Genomic DNA, 22429 nt, shown 5'->3' on the forward strand with positions numbered 1-22429 from the left:
ATTGAAATGCCCCAACTAACAGCGCGCCAAACTTTCACGGAAAACAATACTGCATTTAGAAATAAATGTAGCATAATTATAATTAATTAATAGGGTGAGAGAATTAGATACTAATTTAATAGTATATATCTATTCAACACCAAGTGGCCTAGTGCTCCGAGAAACCTGGATTACTATAATATTTTATAATATATTATAATATTTTTACAAAATAAATATAAGAGAGTGGTCACTATATGGCTCACTCTAGCACTAGTTAATCCAAAAGGTTTCACCACAAAAAATACATGTTTCCCATGAAAGTCTGTACGATTGTTAGCTCACACGGACAGGGCAAATAAAAAATAACAAAAATACAGATATTTTGGGACAATTGTTTCGCTATTAAATTAGTATCTAATTCTCTCACCCTTATTAATTAATTATATATATATATATATATATATTTATATACATATATATAATATATATACAATATATATTATATATATATATATATATATATATATATATATATTTATATACATATATATATATATATACATATATATATATACATATACATATATATATACATATACATATATATATATATATATACATATATATATATATATATATATACATATATATATATATATACATATACTATATATATATACATATATATATACCAGACACCACAGCAAAAAGAGACAGGATGGACACCACCCAGCAACGTACACCTCACCTCGATGCTCCTACTGAACATCAGAGGACTCCAAACACTTAGTAACAGGACAAAAATCCTGTTCCTGAGAGATTTTGTTGCATGCAATCAAGCCTTATGCATAGCACTAACGGAAACGCACCTGAAACCGGATATTGCAGATGCGGAGTTACACATACCACAGTATGCTGTACTACGGACCGACAGGAAAGAAAGGAGTCATGGAGGTGTTGCTATGTACATCCGTGAGGACCTCACACCACAGGTTCTCTTGTCATACTCAAACTTGGTGTGTGACACACTAATTGTACATATTAGGCAACTTGATGTAGTTGTGTGTGCTACATATCGCCCTCCAGATGCCCCAAGCCATGTGGGCAAGTTTGAAGACTGCCTTATAAAAATAGAAGAAGTTCTAACCACATTAGAACAACACATAAGTGTACTTCTTATGGGAGACTTCAATCTGCCAAACGTCAGATGCCCCGAGGGCCTTTCTCTCCCAGGAATGACAAGATGTGAACGAGGACAGGCGAGGTCCCTTCTGAACCTCATCAACACCCTGTACATGGAGCAGGTAATACTGCAACCAACCAGGGCAGGTAACACACTGGATCTCTGCTTCACAAATAACATGGATCTCATCCATAATGTGAAAGTGACACCGACACTACTTTTGGATCACAACATGATAGAGCTGACTATGTACGGGCCAAAAGAGAGCACGGACATGCAGCCTACAAGAAACCCCCAGAATCTTTCCAGCTTGAACTACCATAAGGCAAACTGGAAACAAATTGAGAAAGAGATCCTCAAACAAAACTGGCTTAAATTTCTCTCCTCGCCAGACATCGACATGAAACTTCAACAATTCATGTCTGTAATGCAAGCCATATGCTACAAATGTGTCCCAGAGAGAAAGGCCACTGTACACAAGAACAAAATCCCCAGAGAGAGGAAAATTTTAATGAGACGGTGTACAAAATTTTCAAATCGCCTAAACAAATAGATTGAAAGCAGTGAAAAGTCCCGCCTAAACATAAAACTGTTGGAAATCGAAAAATGTCTGCAACTCTCCCATGAAAAGGAAAGAGCAGACAAAGAAGCCTGAGCTATAGACAACATAAAATCTAACCCCAGAGCTTTCTACAGGTATGCCAAAAAAACAGCTACGGTGCACTGTAGACTAGGGCCACTCCTCGAAAAGGATGGCACACTTACAGGAAAACCAATGAGGGTAAGTGAAATACTGAATGAGCAATTCAAGAGTGTTTTCACTCCACCCCTTGGGCATCTCAAAATCACCAATCCAACTGACTTTTTTACCAATGCAGATATAAAATCTGAGGCGGCGACGATAGATTACATCGATAGAAAGGAAGACGATGTAATCAAGGCTATAGATGAAATGAAAACAGACTCAGCTACTGGCCCCGATGGATTCCCGGCAATCCTCCTAAAAGCATGTAAGAGAGTCCTAGCGGAACCACTGCAGTTCCTCTTCAGAGCTTCTTGCAGCTGGCAAACTTCCAAGAAAACTGAAGGAAGGTAAAATATTGCCCCATTCATATACAAGGGTAGCAGAGCGGAAGCCAAGAACTATAGACCTATCTCTCTGATTTCACACATCAGCAAGGTCATGGAACGAATAGTCAGAAGGAAGCTGATCACCTTCTTGAAGAGAATGACTTGTGCCCGACACCCAACATGGTTTCCGACCAGGGAGAAGCTGTTTAACTCAGCTCCTACAACACTATGACTGGGTGCTGAAACGGCTGCTCAACCACTCAAATGTGGAAGTGATATATCTCGACTTTGCAAAGGCCTTGATAAAGTCGATCATGGAATGATATGTCACAAACTGCGTGATCTCAACATAGTTGGGAAAAACTGGGGGAGAATGGCTTCATGACTTTCTGAAAGATAGAAGTCAGGTGGTAGTGGCCAATGGGGCACTTCCATTAACACGCAAATAGTGAGCGGTGTTCCGCAGGGCACTGTTCTGGGACCACTACTGTTCATAATGGCCCTCTCAGACAGCCCTCAGCCACGCAGAGAGCCACGATCACAAGTTATGCAGATGATAAAAAAGTTTCACAGGCAATACAGAACCCTGAGGACACTAAACACTGCAATGTGAGCAGCTAGACAAAATATACAAGTGGGCCGAAAAGAATAGCATGCAGTTCAATGCTGAAAAGTTTCAAGCTCTATACTATAAGCATGCAAAACTAAATACAATACCCAATGAATACACTGGACCCGGCGGAAATAGCAATCCCAGAGGCACATCAGTGCGTGACCTAGGTATTTACATGAGTGATGACGCGGACCTTTCGTGTACATGTTGCTAAATTGGCAATGAAATGTAGACGACTGGCCGGATGGATCCTCAGAACCTTTAGAAACAAGAGAACAACAAGAACCATGATGGTCCTCTGGAGGACACTTGTCTAAGCCACTTTGACTACTGCTCTCAGTTATGGTCACCATCCAGGTCAAGTTGATCACAGAGCTCGAGGCGATCCAAAGTAGCTACATGAAGAGGATAGCCTCTATGCAGAATGTAAGCTACTGGGAAAGACTCAGGAAATTAAAATTATATTCCCTGGAGCGTAGGCGGGAAAGATATGCCATAATATACATCTGGAAGATCCTGGAGGGAAGTGTCCTGAACTTTGGCATCGAGAGTTACGCAAATGCCAGAACTGGGCGCCACTGTGTGGTGCCTAGGACTCCAAACTTGCCATCAACATGTAGGACAAGATTTATATACATATATATATATATATATATATACAATATTATACATATATATATATATATATAATTTATATACATATATATATAAATATATACATATATATACAAATATATATATATATATTATATATATATATATATATAATATATATATATAAATATATATATATACATATATATACATATATATATATATATATATAATTATATATATATATATATATAATATATATAAATATATATAATTTATATATATATATATATATATATAAATATATATATATATATATATATATACATTATATATATATATTATATATATCTCTTATTATAAAAGGCAGATTTATCTGCCTCCCTTTGGAGTTATACAAATCTACAATATAGGATTTCTTCGATTACAATTACCTAGCATTTTTAAGAGTACAATGCATCGCGTCATGCCAGGTCCAGTTTTTAAAATTTAAACTCCAATTAAGCAAAATTTACAGAAAACTCACATTCTGCGTGTGTGTGTCAAATGCTTTTCTTAGTCTGGTTTACACCACACGCAAACGCACACACACAGTGGGCAACGAATAAAGTGAAACTAGATGTAATATTTGTTTCTCTGTATCACGCTGATAGATACATGAGTAAAATGTATGGGAAGCTAACACATAAGTGTGAGTGAAAATGTTCTTGGAAGAGAGTAAATAGCCAGAGATAGTGATTTGAGGAAGACTTTACATTAAATGGCTTGTGTTAGTAATAAAGTAAACATACACTCATACATACATACATACATACATACATACATACATACATACACACACACACACATACACACACATACATACATACACACACATACATACATACACACATACATACATACATATACATACATACATATACATACATACATACACACACACATACACACACAGTATTGAAGCTTGAGAACAATCAGATACATTTGCAACACATCTGTTGAAAATATTATTGTTCACACACATACATATACATATATACATACAGAGACAGACAGACAGATAGACACACACACACACACATGATCCAGCATGGCCACAACCTCAAGGCTGAAACATATAAAAGAATAACAGAATATAAATGTGTGCATGTGTGTGAGAGAGAGAGTGTGTGTGTATATGTATGTATGTATGTATGTATGTATATATATATAATAATGCGGTTTTTCAACAGCTTGAACTAAAAGTCAGAGGGGAATGGGATAAACTACTTATATTAACTTGCTATAAAAGCAGGTAGTAATTTTATCTTGTCCTTATTCAAGTGCAAGTTTTGAAGAGTGCATTTCGATTTTAACAGCTATTTTTTTCAAAGCTATATTGGAACAGCCTAGAAGACGAGCCTCATCCTGAAAGATCTGTAGAACTCGACAAGGACATCCTGAAAACCCTGGTGGAACAACAAATCTCATCGTAACTGTTGGGAGAACTAGCATAGAAGAGAGCTTGGATTTGGTCATTCAACCATTCATTGAGACCTGTGTGCTATCGGAAAAGTCAGCAAATTGGGTCAATGGGTTCCTCACGAACTTTCCGAGTCTAATTGCATGGAGAGAGTGAATGTATGCTTTTCTTTGCTGTCACATCTCACCACTACTGCGCTATGTATAGTATATATATAAAACTGTAGTTGTGAGAGTGTCTGTCCCCTTCCATTTAGATTCCTAAATACTCCCACATTTGCGGTGCAGTTTTTAACCAAATTTGGGTAGCTTATAGTCGTGATTCATATCGAGCCCGTCATGATATTAGCGCGCGTCTACGATGAGTCTACGATTTTAAAAATAATTTAACATCATTTTTTATTCCATTTTTAATGCATAATTTTTCGTGTGTCGATGGCGGGCGGCGGAGTGGCGTCCACAACTCACACCTGCACCTGTGGGAAGGGAGTGTAAGGAAATCAACGTCGTAATGCGTTGTCAAGGAGACAGCGTTCTTTTAGAACAACGACTTCATGGCTTGAAGACACCAAAACAGAAATGGCTAAGAAAGCGTCTACATGAGTCTACGATTTAAAAAAAAATTTACCATCGTTTTTTTTCCATTTTTAATGCATTTTTTCGCTATTATATAAGGGAAGTACCTCTCTAAAAATGTCTACGATGAGTCAACGATTTTTCAAAAAATTTACCATCATATTTTTTCCATTTTTAATGCATTTTTTGCTATTTTTGGCTATAACTCTCTAAAAATGCTTATATAGTTATTTCACTTACAAACCCGAGCAACGCCGGGCGATACTGCTAGCATATATATTATATATAAATATATCTATATATATAAATATATAATATATAAATATATATATATACATATATACATATATATATATATATTATATCTTTGCCAGTTTAGCCAATTTGTATCTTCTGTTTATATATATTCATGTAATTTGCATTTTGTTTTTTGTTGTCTGTTGTTTTTTGTTTTTGTTGTTTTTGTTTATTCTTATTTTGTTCATGTGTTTACATCCACCCATTATTATCATTACATATGCTTGTATGTATGTATGTATGTATAACAACAATACTAGTAATAATAATAAATTGAATCGAAAACAAAAAAATATATATACAAATATTACAGGCATCCCCCACATACACACACTAAATAAACATAAACGCACATAGAGATATAAGCATGCGCAAATGAAGACATACAATAGAAATACAAAATGGCTGACGGTTAGTAAGGAGAGACACAAATAAGTGAGAAGAAAACAGAATAAGTGAGAAGAAAACAAAGGACCACTGATGCGGTCACAGAAAGTGTGACGAAAGAACTCTGGCCGAAATAAGATTAAGATTAATGTAAAAAATAAATAACACTGAAGCAAAGTAACACCAATTATATAGTGCGTGTGTTTTTATTGGCTAAACTGGCAAAATGACCATTCCGAAATATAACAATATCTGTTTCAACACACGACTTCACATAAAAAAATCTGCACAACAAATATTTAAACGTATATATATATATATATATATATATCTATAGATATATATATATATATATATATATATATGACGGGCTTCTTTCAGTTTGTGTCTACCAAATCCACTCACAAGACTTTGGTCAGCCTGAGGCTATAGAAGAAGACACTTTGGTAAGAAGACACTTACCGAAGGTGCCAGAACCATGTGGTTGGTAAGCAAGCTACTTACCACACAGCCACTCCTGCATATATATATATATATATATATATATATATATATAATATATATATATATATATATATGACTTAGAAGTAGACAGCTTGTTTATAACACCAAAATTGAGAGACACCAATATATTTTGCTGAAATACTAAACTAAGTTGATGTGATTAAAGAATCTAGATTTTCTGACAGTATTTTTTCATTTTTTTTCCAGTACCTCCATGAAAGAGATATTCTTCATAGAGACTTGAAAACACAGAATATTTTCTTAACAAAAAATAAAATAATCAAAGTAGGAGACTTAGGAATTGCCAGGTAAAAGCTTTTATCCTCCTCGTATGTGTGTGTGCATGTGTTCAGACATGTTTTTGATATAGCTTTTTGCGTCTAGATGAGTTTTTTGGAGATTATTTTTGTACATGAAGTATTTAAACTTTTAAAGGTTACCCACATAAGGTCCAGATGAAAAAACAAAAGATTTATTGTTAGACAAATTAAATTTTTTTTTCTTTACATACATGTCTTGTTTTAATGGTTAATTGTTATCATTTTATTCTGGTGAGCAGAGAAGTGAAAGACATTATAATTCTAAATTCTTTTTCATAACATAATCTCAATAATTATGCTGCTTTCTAGCTTGATCCTTGACTAATAATAGTAATTTGTCATGCAAGCAATGATATTTTCCTGTAATGCCAAAGTAACCGTCAGTTCTAGTATATGGAAATAAAATAGCTGTTTCTCACAAATTATCATATATGTTGATTGTCATTTTAGTTAACATATATATTCTTGGGTGTCTTCATTTGCTCTTGTTTTAACTCTTTTACTTCCCACCCCTTACTGCCTCCTCAATGATGGCTGTGCATGTTTTTGTTTCCTTCATTGCCCTTCCCTGGTAATTCATAACCCTTTCCTTATCATCACCATCACCATTGTTGTTTAACATCCGCTTTCCATGCTTGGCATGGGTTGGACAGTTTGACTGAGATTCTGGAAAGCCAGAAGGCTGCACCAGGCACCAATTCGATCTGGCAATGTTTCTACAACTGGATGCCCTTCCTAACACCAACCACTCCGAGAGTGTAGTGGGTGCTTTTTACATGCCACTGGCATGAGGGCCAGTCAGGCAGTACTGGCATTGGCTATACTTCAATGGTGCTTTTCATGTACCACCAGCACAGGAGCCAGTCAGGCGGCACTGGCAATGACCACGTTCAAATGGTGCTTTTTACATGCCACTGGCACAGGACCAGTCAGGTGGCACTGGCAGCGACCACACTCAAATGCTGCTTTTTACGTGTCACCGGCACAGGACCAGTCAGGTAGCATTGTCATCGACTACACTTGAATGGTGCTTTTTACATGCCACCGGCACAAGTGCCAATCAGGTGGTACTGTCATCAGCCACAACAACGAATTTACTTGCCTCAACAGGTCTTTGCAAGTGCAGTTTATTGCCCAATGATTGAATATGCTGGGTATGCTGCACTGGCATAGGTCACGGTTACAGTCTCACTTGGCTTGCCGGGTTTTCTCAAGCATAGCATATCTCCAAAGGTCTTGCTCACTTGTCATCACCTCGGCGAGGCCCAACATTTGAAGGTTGTGCTTCACCATCTCATCCCAGGTCTTCCTGGGTCTACCTCTTCCACAGGTTCCCTCAACTGCTAGGGTGTGACACTTTCCACACAGCTGTCCCAATCCATACACAACACATGACCATACCAGCACAGTTGTCTTTCTTGCACACCACATCTGATGCTTTTTATATCTAACTCTTCTCTCAAGGTGCTTACACTTTGTCGTGTATGTACACTGACATTACACATCCAGTGGAGCATACTAGCTTCATTCCTTACAAGCTTACGCATGTCCTCAGCAGTCACGGCCCATGCTTCACTGCCATGTAGCATGGCTGTTCGCACACATGCATCATTTACTCTGAGCAAGAGGCTCTTTATCACCAGCAGAGGTAGGAGCTCTTTGAACTTTGCCCAGGCTATTCCTATTCTAGCAGCTTCACTCTCAGAGCAACCACTCCTGCTACTAACTTAACTACTAGGTAATGGAAGTTATCAACTACTTGTAGTTTTTCTCCCTGGAATGAGATGGAACCTGTTTTCTGCACATTTTCAGTGTTTATTGCCCCTGAGTATTTTCCACATACAAAAACTATCTTCCCAGTTAGCCTTCCTTTGATATTGCTGCACCTCTTATGTGTCCATAGCTTACATTGGGTACATCTTATGGAGTTTCTACCTATGCCTTTTCCATCTACCGGAAGGGACTTGTGGTTTGTCTGCCTTCCTTCTTATTAAGACTTTGGTTTTTGCTAAGGCCCTTCGATTCTAATCCCTGCTGCCACACCTGAAACTCCTCTAGTTCTGATAGTGACTCAGCTATTAGAGTAAGGTCATCAGCATAGAGAAGCTCCCAGGGGCATCCTATCTTGAATTCCTCTGTTAAGGCCTGGAGGACTCTGATGAATAAGAGGGGGCTGAGGACTGAACCTTAGTGGACCCCATCCTCTACCCGGAATTCTTCAACGAACTGTAACCATGCTATGGTTTTCAAAAAAATAGCTGACCAATTAGGTTGTAGGACTTACCATGACCCCCACCCCACAGGGATTCCGAGTTTATTCCCCTTTCTGTACCCAAATAATTTTAATAAATTGTACTTCACTAACATCCTCATGTTTGCTCCAATTCTTTTTCTGCCCTTTCAAAATGGCAAATACACTGTACCTATTGTTAACTGTTTCTTATATGTATTAACCCTCCCAACCACTTAGACCCTCTAAAGAAGCCTAGAGGCACATTCATCATCCAAAATTTATCTGCCCATCCCTGCAGAACACTGAGGAGATGGAGATGGTATGGAGGATTTCGTTGCCTCTTGGCAGAAACAGACGTAAAGAACTAGAACCTACTGACAATCTGATCTTTTGCTCTTTTTGCTCTTTTCTGTAATATTAGTACATGTGTGTGTAACACATAGTTATTACATGTGTATGTATTCTTGTAATACTTTCCAATACTTTGGAATAAATAGACATACTAGCATGTCTACCGGCTGATGTATGTCGTTTTTGTATCCTCTCCATTTTCTTATTTGCTCTCTCTCTCTCTCTCTCTCTCTCTCTCTCTCTCTATATATATATATATATATATTATATATATATATATATATTTGTTATGGGGATAATAATAATAATAATAAACACCCCTCCCACATGATAAGTGGTATTTGTTAGGTGTTACAAATACAGTGGTGTCAAGCAGTCGGGGTAGTCAGTCATAGAGTCATGTCTTACATGTCTAACTAACTATCAGGTCGTTAAGAATGAGATGTCTAATTTTGAACTGAATGTTTATTTTACTTTATCTCAACAACAATTAATGCTGTTAACCAAAGTATGTACCTAAATTATCAATTTTGCCATCTTATCAGAAGCTTATTTATACCAGCAGTGAAGAATTATGGAGAGCAAGAGGTGATGAAATCACAAAAGGCTGATTTTGCATCTTCATAGTTGAAGTTTTTTTCCTTGCAAAAAGTTGTCTAATGCCTGGAAAACATGATGGTCAGTTGGTGCAAGGTCTGATGAATATGATGGATGACAGAGTGCTTCCAAGTTCAGTTCCTGTAACTTGAGTAGTGTTCTTTGTGCAACATGTGGTCAAGCAGTGTCTTGCAAGAGAATTGGCCTGTCTCTATTGACCAATCTCGTTTGTTTAATTGCAAGTTCATTCATCATTTCATCCAACTGGTTGATGTATACATCTGCTGTAATTGACTTACCAGGTCTCATGATGTTGTGTGGATGACACCAGTGCTGGACCACCAAACAGACACCATTACCTTTTTTTCATGAATATTCTTTTTAGATTCTGTTTTGGCACTTCGTCTCTATCCAACCACTATGCAGAATGCTTGCTATTGTTGAAAAGAATCCATTTTTCATTACACATAACAATACGATGCAAAAATGGTTCGCTTTTATGCTGTGACAGCAATGAACAGCAAGTTTCAAGATGATGTGTCATTTGATGCTCATTCAGTTCATATGGTACCCACTTGTCCAGCTTCTTTACCTTACTGATTTTTGAGATGGTCCAATACAGTTGGAATTGAAACAACACACTTTACTGCTAACTCGGGTGTAGTTTGAGATGTATCCACATCCACTAGTTTCCACCTTGCTCTCAGGTTTACCACAGGAATAATTTTCAAGAGTAAAGTCATCCGACTAGAACTTCTTAAACCATTGACATACAGTGCACTCATTCGTCACATCTTCCCCAAACACTTCATTGATGTTTCGAGCTGTCTGGGATGCATTGGTTCCATGACAGAACTCATATTCATAAACAACACGAATGTTTTATCTATCCATGGCTTCACAAATATTGATTTACAAGTGAAACCAATGCAAAACAGGCAGAATAGAAATCAAGTGTGTACAAACAGGACAAAAATCAGGAAACAAACCCATATTTGGCATGTGGAGGTCTACACCTGAGGAAAAACTGTCCATTTAAGAAAGTGGAATGTTTCCATTGTGGAAAAATTGGGCACATAAAAGTGCACTGTAAAACCAAATTGACAAAACGTTGGAACAAAGAAAAAAGAATAAACAGTATGTTGTCAAAAGAAAATGGTAATGTGACTAAGAAGAAATTCATAAATGTGAAAATTGAAAATATAAGATTAAAAATGCAGTTAGACATTGGAAGTGATAGTACCATTGTGAATGAAGAAACTTGGAAGTATATCAGTAAGCCAAAATTAAGTAAGTCTACAAAAGTAGCACACAGTGTTATAGGTAAAAGATTGTATTTTGTAGGTGAATTTGTGTATAATGTGACATTTTGTGACCAAATGAAAATGGCAAAAGTACGTGTTAAAAAATTCAGTTAATCTATTCAGCACAGAGTGGATGGAGCTGTTCAAATTGTGGAATATGTCCATAGGTGTTTTGTGTGGGAATATAATCAGTTCAGTTGAAGGTTCAAATGTGCCTGAGGGATTGAAATGAAAACTTAAAACATTTATTTCCAGATGTTTTCTTGGATGAGCTGGGCTGCTGCGTGAAAACGAAGGCAAAAATTGTAGTAAAACAAAGTACAACACCTGTATTTAAGCCAAAATATAACGTACCATTTGCAGCACTAGAACAGGTAAATAAGGAACTTGAAAGAGTTGAAATCATAGGAATAACCGAGAAGAGGGACTACTCAGATTACGCAGCATCTATCGTCTATGTATAAAAGAAAAATAATAAGTTAAGAGTTTGTGCAGATTTTTCAATGGGGCTGAATGATTGCTTAATCTCGCATAACTACCCATTGCCAAGTCCTGAGGAAGTGTTTGCAAAATTGAATGGAGGGAAATTCTCAAAATTAGACCTCAGAGGCATATTTACAAATCCATGTAGAAGAATGCTCACACTTATTAGCCACTGATACACACCTTGGTTTATTTAAATCTAAGCAGCTTAACTTCAGTGTGAAAGTGATCCCTTCCATATTTCCAGAAGTAATGGATATAATTCTGGTAGGCAGAGATTTTGCTATCGCCTATTTAGACTATATCCTAGAACACATAAAGAGGTATTTGAAAGAGTAAGAGAATACAAGAATATGGTTTTAAGTTAAGTGAAGAAAAATGCAAGTTCTTTCTGAAAAATTTAAGTACTTGGGTCAGATAATAGATAAAAACAGGCAGAAACCAGATCCATCCAGAGCAACTGTGATAAAAAATATGCCCACACCAAATAATGTGACTATACTACAAGCATTCTTGGGATTAGTGAATTACTACCAAATTTATATTTCCGATATACACAATTTAAGGGCTCCACTCAGTGATTTGTTAAAGAAAAATACAAAATAGAAGGCATTTGAGGAATTAAAAAAACATTTTAACATTGAACTTATCATTAGCACATTTTGATCTCAAGCTGGATATTATATTGGGTACAGATGGGAGTGATTATGGTGTAGGAGCAGTGCTTCCGCACAAATAGCTCATGCATCATGATCATTATTACTAGCAGAAAGGAACTATAGTCAAATAGTAAAGGAAGCATTAGCAATCATTCAGTGTGAAAAAATTTCATAGATTTATTCATGGAAGAATTTTCTGTCTACAAACAGATCATCACCCACTACTGTCAATAAGTGGTTCTAAAAAAGGAATACCAACACACATAGCAAATAGACTACAGTGATGGGGCACCACATTATTGAATTATGATTACAAAATGGAATATTAAAATCAAAAGGAGAAATAAAAAATGTAATGTGAAATGTGGTATGCAAATTACCAGTAGCCCTAGAAGACAAAACATAATGTGAAAAAAGACAAATTCATAACAGAAATGAAAAGAATACTGTGGACAGGAAAAGTAAATAGGAACAGGATTGGAATAAAACAAAAGCAAGATGTGAACCTATACTCAATTTGTAATGGTGTACTGATGTATGCACAGAGAGTAGTAATACCTAAAACACTGCAAAAGAAAATGTTGAGGGAATTCCATGTTGGATATCCTGGTATTTCGAGGATGAAAGTTTTTGTGCATAGCTATGTATACTGGCCAAAAATTGATAGAGAAATCGAAAAGTTTGTGTAAGGGTGCACAGTTGTGCTCTAGTGGCAAACTTACCAAAATTAAAAGGTGAACTTTGGCCAAAAGTAGATGTTCCATAATTGAGACTACACATCGATTTCACTGGTCCCTTAAGTGGTTCATACTACTTAGTGATATTAGATAGTTTCTCTAAATGACCAGAAATTTGTAAGTGTAAAAAGCCAACCTACTCAACTACAACAAACTTTCTGCATGAACTGCTTGTGAGATTTGGCATGGTTTCTGTAGCTGGATGCCCTTCGTAATGCTTTACAGAATGTAGGGAGAGAATTTGCTTAGATGAGATGCAGTTCAGTTTTGTGCCAGGTAGAAGCACCACTGATGCTATATTCCTGGTCTGGCAACTGCAGGAGAAGTACCTAGCTAAAGATAAACCCCTCTACATAGCTTTTGTGGACTTGGAGAAAGCCTTTGACAGGGTTCCCCGTTCCCTTATCTGGTGGTTGATGCGGAAAATGGAGATTGACGAATGGCTAATAAGGGCTGTACAGGCTCTATACAGAGAGGCTGTCAGCAATGAATATAGTGAAGAATTCCGGGTAGAAGTAGGTGTACACCAAGGCTCAGCCCTCAGTCCCCTTTTATTCATCATAGTCCTCCAGGCAATAACAGAGGAATTCAAAACAGGATGCCCCTGGGAGCTCCTCTATGCTGATGACCTGGCTCTCATAGCAGAATCACTACCGGAACTAGAAAAGAAATTTCGGGTGTGGAAGCAAGGGTTAGAGTAAATGTAGCAAAGACCAAAGTTATAGTAAGCAGAAAGGCGAACTCAGCACACACCCCCTTGGGCAGGTGGCCCTGCTCGATCTGTAGGAAAGGTGTAGGTAGAAACTCCATAAGATGCACCCAATGTAAGCTATGGATGCATAAGAGGTGCAGCAACATTAAAGGGAAATTAACTGATAAGATAGCTTTCATGTGCGGCAGATGCACAGGGACAATAGACACCACAGACACTCAGAAAACAGATTCCATCACACTCCAGGGGGAGAAACTAGAAGTAGTTGATAGTTTCCGCTACCTGGGTGACCAAGTTAGTAGTGGAGGTGGATGCTCAGAGAGTATCACCACTAGAATATGAATAGCCTGGGCAAAGTTTAGAAAGCTCCTACCCCTACTGGCGACAAAGGGTCTCTCGCTCAGAGTGAAAGGTAGATTGTATGATGCATGTGTGCGAACTGCCATGCTTCATAGTAGGGAAACATGGGCTGTGACTGCAGAGGACATGCGTAGACTTGAAAGAAATGAAGCTAGCATGATCCGCTGGATGTGTAATGTCAGTGTGCACGCACGACAGAGTGTAAGCACCCTGAGAGAAATGCTGGATATGAGAAGCATCAGATGTGGTGTGCAAGAGCGACGCTTGCGATGGTATGGTCATGTACTGCGGATGGATGAGGAGAGATGTGTGAAGAAGTGCCACTCCCAAACAGTTGAAGATATCAGGGGAAGAGGTAGACCCAGGAAGACATGGGATGAGGTAGTCAAGCATGACCTCAGAGCGTTGGGCCTCACTGAGGCAATGGCGAAGGACCGAGATCACTGGACATATGCTGTGACTGCAAAGACCCGGGCTGCTTCCTGCACCAGTTCCACATAGTCCCTGCCCATTCAAAGTACCCTGGATCCCAGAACGTCCCGCTGTGCTTGAGGAGACCTGTTGAGTCAAGTACATGAACATGAACATCGAAATAAATATCAATGGAAATAGTAGTTGTGATACCTGTGCCGGTGGCACATAAAAAGCACCATCTGAACGTGGCCGTAGCCAGCGCTGACTCGACTGGCTTCTGTGCCGGTGGCACATAAAAAGCAACATCCGAACATGGCCGATGCCAGTGCCGCCCCGACTGGCTTCTGTGCCGGTGGCACATAAAAAGCACCATCCGAACGTGGCCGTTGCCAGCGCCGCCTTGGCTGGCTTCCGTGCCGGTGGCACGTTAAAAGCTCCAACCGATCGTGGCCGATGCCGGACCCCCCCTGGCACCTGTGCAGGTGGCACGTAAAAAGCACCCACTACACTCGTGGAGTGGTTGGCGTTAGGTAGGGCATCCAGCCGTAGAAACTCTGCCAGATCAGACTGGAGCCTGGAGCAGCCCCTGGCTTCCCGGACCCCGGTCGAACTGTCCAGCCTGTGCTAGCGCGGAAAACGGACGTTAAACGATGATGATGATGATGAGGAGGATTCAGCGCTATTTATGTGGTACCAGCACTAGTGCTTTTTACATGGCACCAGCACATGTAGGGTTGCTAAGCAACTTGCAAACCAAAACCCCTCAACCGGGAGACTGAATGGTATTGAGGGAGGTGACTTGTGCCAGCCAGTTGAGAGTTTAAAGTGTAATAGAGGGATAGGGACAGGTAACTTACTATAAAGGAGATACTTAGCTATCCCAGTAGGGAGAGGAAGTATACATGGTGATAGAGAAAAAGATACTGAGACAGACAGGGAGGAAGAAAGAGAGAGAAATAAATAGTGTTGGAGATGCATAGGAACATACCTATAAGGTACAATGGGAGGAATGTTAAGTGGTACAGAGGGGATAGTTGGATGTTTCATAAGAGTGTGAGGGGAGATGTTTAGAGATGGGGAAGAGGTGACTGCAGCAAGTGATGCAGAGTGAAATTGTTGTGGTGTGGGAGCTATGATACATATGTGAGGGTATGGAGAGTGTGCATGTAGGTACATAAAGAATGATATCGCTTCTGCCTCTGCTCTATTTGCCAGATTTAGCACCTGCAGACTCTCATCTGTTCTTCAAGATAACAACTAGCACACACACTCAGATTCCCCTACTCAATTTTAATACCCCTGCCGAAGGATACGAATCTCAGAAGATGCTCAGATAAGAAGTTTTGTCTTTTCAACCTCGTTCATCTACTCTTCTATTTCTGCGCAGATCATAAACCCCTTATTAGTTCTTTTCATTATTCTGTCTATTTCATTACCATGTCACCATGTAAATATAGTTTCAATAGTTTTGTCTTCTTCATCTGGTTCGCCAGTCAAATCGTCCAACCCATGCTAGCATGGAAAGCAGACATTAAACGATGATGATGATAAATATATATATAAGCACAGGTGTGACTGTGTGGTAAGGAGTTTGCTTCCCAACCACATGGTTCCAGGTTCACTTCCACTGTGTGGCACCTTCAGCAAGTATCTTTTGCTATACCCTCGGGCTGACCAAAGCCTTGTGAATGGATTTGGTAGATGGAAACTGAAGGAAGCCTGTAGTGTTGTGTGTGTGTGTGTATGTATTTATGTATGTGTGTCTGTGTTTGTCCACCTGCCATTTGCTTGACAACCAATGCTGATGTGTTTACATCCCAGTAACTTAGCAGTTCAGCAAAAGAGACTGCTAGAACGAGTACTGGGCTTACAAAGAATAAGACTTGGGGGCGATTTCTTTGACTAAAACCAATCAAATGATTGAAACAAGTAAAAGAATAAAAGAATATTGTTGTAATCCAATGTTGGACTGTTATAATGTCCACTCTGGTATAGCTGTATAGTTAATTAGACAAGTAAGACATGGCCATCTATGACTGATTACCCCGTAGGAGGGGGTGTTCCATTATTATCATTATCCCCATAACATCTCCCCTTTTAAGATTTTTTTCTTAGGGAGTATAATAATTTTTATATCACCCTACCTTCCTTTTTTGAGTTTTTCTTCATACATCTACAAATTTAATATTTTTTTCATTTAGCATCCACTTCCAGGAACTGTAGACATTTTCTTTTTCTTTCGCTTGTGTGTCTGGGTTCAATTATTTGTAGTGGCATTGGTACTTGAAAAGTATCATATAACTGTTCCATTGGTTCTTCCATTCTTTTGGGTTCGCTGTCAACAGATTTTTTTTTATTAATTCATGTGCCTCCTTTTTAGAACTGCTTATTGACAGTAGTGGGTGATGATCTGTTTGTAGACAGAAACTTCTTCCATGAATAAATCTATGGAATTTTTTCACACTGAATGATTGCTAATGCTTCCTTTACCACATAAATAGTGCTGAATACATTCTGTAAAGCATTACGAAGGGCATCCAGCTACAGAAACCATGCCAAAGCAGACAACAGAGCCTGGAGCAATTCCCTGGCTTGCTAGATCCTGTCAAACCATCTAACCTATACCACGATGGAAGATGAAATGATGATATATGTGTGTGTGTGTGTATATGTATATATATATTATATATATATATATATATATATATCTATATACACATACATATATATATACATACATACATATATATACATACATATTCATATATATGAGTGCACCTTTGATGCAAATTTGATGAAGTGCCACTCTAATGTCTAAAACTGCAAATGTTACATAAATTTTCTCTTCAAATTTTTGCGAAAATTAGCATTGTAAGCAGAGTTGGTACAGAAACAGTTGTAATGTATCATTAAAGATGTACTAAGGATTTCTTTGTATTATTATTTGGATTATAAGGTATATTTATATATCTAATGTAATAAATGTGAATGTCAGCGTGTCACACTTTTTCAATTTTACTCTTAGAGGCCTTAGCTTCTACCATTTATACCATATCATACCATTTTGGAACCAGGCTAACTTCATAAGTAAATTAAAAACATTCTGGGCCGAATCTGGATCCACAATCCTGAAATTTTGGATTCCCAAGTTTTCCTTACTGTAACTGTTTTCGGTGATTTTTTTTACGTGACTTTTTGCAACAAATTTTTTTTTTTTGTACGAAAATAATTTTTATAATCTAAAGGCTAATTCTGTGAGTAAATTAAAAAAATTTTGGGTCGAATCTGGACCTGCGATCTTGAAATTTTGGATTCCTATGTTTTCGATAATTTTTTTACATGATTTTTTGGCAACGAATATGATCATCATTGGGATATGATTCTGGAGGAAGCAATTGCAACAAATTCTCCAAACAAGTCAGATCTGTTTGCAGATCTTTCCATTCTGGGTCAGTTTGCTTAAAAGCTCGTATATATATTAAGCTAATAATATCATCATCATCATCATCATCAAACCATTTTCCATGCTATCATGGGTTGGACGGTTCAACCGGGGTCTGGGAAGCCAGGAGGCTGCACTAGACTCCAGTCTGATCTGGCAGTGTTTCTACAGCTGGATGCCCTTCCTAACGTTAACCACTATGTGAGTGTAGTGGGTGCTTTTTACTTTCCACAGGTGCCAGGGGAGGCTGGCAACGGCCACGATCGGTTGGTGCTTTTTACATGCCACCGGCACAAAAGCCAGTCATGGCGCCGCAGGCATTGGCCACAATCAGGTGGTGCTTTTTATGTGCCACTGGCATGAGTATCACAACTACAATTTCCATTTGATTTTTATTTTGATGTTGATGTACTTGACTCAGTAGGTCTCCTCAAGCACAGCAGGTCGCCCTAAGGTCCAAGGTAAGCACAGCAGGCTGTCCTGCAATCCAAAGTAATTTGGATGGGCTGGGGCTGCTATGTGAAGCTGGTGCAGGAAACAGCCATGAACTCATGTTATTTGTAAGGTCTTTGCAGTCACAGAGGTCTCAGTCTTTCGTCATTGCCTCTGTGAGGCCCAACGTCCAATGGTCATTCTTGACCACCTCATCCCAGGGTTTACCTCTACCCCGGATTCCTTCAACTGTTTGGGAGTGGCACTTCTTCACACATCTCTCCTCATCCATCTGTAGTACATGACCATACCAGTGCAGACGTCTCTCTTGCATGCCATATCCAATGCTTCTTATGTCCAGCATTTCTCTCAGGGTGCTAATACTCCTTTGTGCGTGCACACTGACATTACACAACCAGCGGATCATGCTAGCTTCATTTCTTTCAAGCCTACGCATGTCCTCTGCAGTCACAGCCCATGTTTCACTACCATGAAGCATGGCAGTTCATACACATGCATCGTACAATCTACCTTTCACTCTGAGCAAGAAACCCTTTGTCACCAGTAGGAGTAGAAGCTTTCTAAACTTTGCCCAGTCTATTCGTATTCTAGTGGTGACATTCTCTGAGCATCCACCTCCACTACTAACTTGGTCACCTAGGTAGCGGAAACTATCAACTACTTCTAGTTTCTCCCCCTGGAGTGTGATGAAATCTGTTTTCTGAGTATCTGTGGTGTCTGTTTTCTGAGTATCTGTGGTGTCTATTGTCCCTGTGTATCTGCCACACACGAAAGCTATCTTCTCAGTTAATTTTCCTTTGATGTTGCTGCACCTCTTATGCGTCCATAGCTTACACTGGGTACATCTTATGGAGTTTCTACCTACATCTTTTCTACAGATTGGAAGGGCCACCTACCTGAGGGGGTGTGTGATGAGTTCACCCTCCTACTTACTATAACTTTGGTCTTTCCTACATTTACTCTAAGGCCTTTTGATTCTAAACCTAGCTTCCACACCCAAAATTTCTTTTCTAGTTCCAGGGGACCCTGTCAAATGCTCTCTCCAAGTTCACGAAAGCTAAGTAGAGGGGTTTATCTTTAGCTAGGTATTTCTCCTGCGGTTGTTGAACCAGGAATATGGCATCAGTGGTTTTTCTACCCGGCACAAAACCGAACTGCATTTCATCTAAGCAGACTCTCTCCCTGATACGATGGGCTATGACCCTCTCCATGACCTTCTTCACCTGATCCAGCAGTTTGATAACCCTGTAGTTATTTCTATCTAGAGCATCACCGTTACCCTTGTAGCAGTTGACTATGGTTCTGCTACGCCAGTCATTGAGTATGACTCCATTATGAACTACCTGGTTTACAATGCAGGTGACTAGGCCATAGCCCACACCACCAGATGTTTTAAGCATCTAAGCAGTGATTCTTGATGGGGCGGGGGGGGGGGCTTTTCCTGTCTTCATACCCTTAATTGCTTTATCTACTAGGGAGCTGTCTGTTGGGATAGCTGGTCCCTCTACTGGGTCAACATTTGGCAGGCTCTCCTCCTCCCATTCATTCTCCACATTCAGCAGTCTCTCATAATGGCTTCTCCAAGCCTCTTTTCATTAAAAGTAGATAGTGAGTTATAAAGTAGCATGAAACGATTATACTGCACCAGAATCTGGTATGGTATTATCCATATAAATCAAATGGGGTGATTATAATCAAAATAAGCAACAAGGATATCCAGATGTAGTGCAGTACAATCATTTCATGCTACTTTATAACTCACTATCTATTTTATAGCTCAAGTGAAGTACATTCTAAAATCATTAACATGCAGGAAATAAATGATATGTCTAGCATATTCCTTTAATTTAACTCATTAATACAAATAAATTACTATTTACTAACTAACTATAAATCTATATTAATAATAATTTGATGTATATATTTTTATAAATATGAAATGATTTCTATAACTCTCCTAAAATTTATTAGAATCATTTGGAAAAAACTATCTAAAAGATATTTATTTCAAATCACAAGTAGGATTATGACTGTTAAATGGTTAAGGTATTGGAAGTTTCTATTCTCCCTACCCCACTAGGTTCAGCCTACTAACTTTAGCTAAAAAAAAGAGTTGGATTTATGGCTCTGTCACTTAAACTGCCTCTTCCTATAAATAGATAAATTCTTGGTTGTCTCCACTGAACTTAATAGAATAAAACCCCCTTCCCAATAGTAAATCTAAATAACAAAGTAAATTCAATGATAAGAAATCTACCCATGAGTAAAGGTCATTTACTACCATGTTTCTATTGATGAGATTCACCTCTCTGTCTATATACCTACCCTCTTTGTAATGTTGGCAAATGGAATAAGTATAAAAATGAATATTGTCAATTTCATTAAAAAATTCCATATGTGGCTGAAGATTGCTCTACATTTTAAAACTGATGTAATACTTACATTGTTTAATTAAATGAAGTAGCATGAAACAATTGTACTGCACTACCTTTGGATATCCTTGTTGCTTATTTTGATTATATCATCATCATCATCATCGTTTAACGTCCGTTTTCCGCGCCAGCACGGGTTGGATGGTTCGACCGGGGTCTGGGAAGCCAGGGGCTGCACCAGGCTCCAGTCTGATCTGGCAGAGTTTCTACAGCTGGATGCCCTTCCTAATGCCAACCACTCCGCGAGTGTAGTGGGTCCTTTTTACGTGCCACCTGCACAGGTGCCAGGGGCTCCGTCATCGGCCACAATCGGTTGGAGCTTTTAACGTGCCACCGGCACGGAAGCCTGCCAAGGCGGCGCTGGCAACGGCCACGTTCGGATGGTGCTTTTTATGTGCCACCGGCACAGAAGCCAGTCGGGGTGGCACTGGCATCGGCCATGTTCGGATGGTGCTTTTTATGTGCCACCGGCACAGAAGCCAGTCTAGGTGGCGCTGGCAACGGCCACGTACGGATGGTGCTTTTTATGTGCCACCGGCACAAGCCAGTCGGGGTGGCACTGGCATCGGCCATGTTCGGATGGTGCTTTTTATGTGCCGCCGGCACAGAAGCCAATCGAGGTGGCGCTGGCAACGGCCACGTACGGATGGTGCTTTTTATGTGCCAGCGGTACAGGTATCACAACTACTATTTCCATTGATATTTATTTCGATGTTCATGTTCATGTACTTGACTCAACAGGTCTCCTCAAGCACAGCGAGACGTTCTGGGATCCAGGGTACTTTGAATGGGCAGGGGGCTATGCGGAACTGGTGCAGGAAGCAGCCCGGGTCTTTGCAGTCACAGCATATGTCCAGAGATCTCGGTCCTTCGCCATTGCCTCAGTGAGGCCCAACGCTCTGAGGTCATGCTTGACTACCTCATCCCATGTCTTCCTGGGTCTACCTCTCCCCCTGATACCTTCAACTGTTTGGGAGTGGCACTTCTTCACACATCTCTCCTCATCCATCCGCAGTACATGACCATACCATCGCAAGCGTCGCTCTTGCACACCACATCTGATGCTTCTTATGTCCAGCATTTCTCTCAGGGTGCTTACACTCTGTTGTGCGTGCACACTGACATTACACATCCAGCGGATCATGCTAGCTTCATTTCTTTCAAGTCTACGCATGTCCTCTGCAGTCACAGCCCATGTTTCACTACCGTGAAGCATGGCAGTTCGCACACATGCATCATACAATCTACCTTTCACTCTGAGCGA

At 39.2% G+C, this 22429-nt stretch overlaps 1 protein-coding gene across 8 annotated transcripts in view; it reads left to right on the plus strand.

The window, feature by feature from the left end:
* LOC115210218 (serine/threonine-protein kinase Nek4) overlaps positions 1-22429 on the plus strand; it is a 505173-nt gene that overhangs the window by 350100 nt on the left and 132644 nt on the right. For all 8 annotated transcript variants that reach the window (XM_036502160.1, XM_036502161.1, XM_036502159.1 and 5 more), the window contains exon 4: positions 6876-6976. In XM_036502160.1, the coding sequence (XP_036358053.1) occupies positions 6876-6976 (101 nt within the window). The remainder of the gene's footprint in view (positions 1-6875; positions 6977-22429) is intronic.

This window comes from Octopus sinensis, linkage group LG4 (assembly GCF_006345805.1).
Source record: "Octopus sinensis linkage group LG4, ASM634580v1, whole genome shotgun sequence".
Taxonomy (NCBI): Eukaryota; Metazoa; Mollusca; class Cephalopoda; order Octopoda; family Octopodidae; genus Octopus; species Octopus sinensis.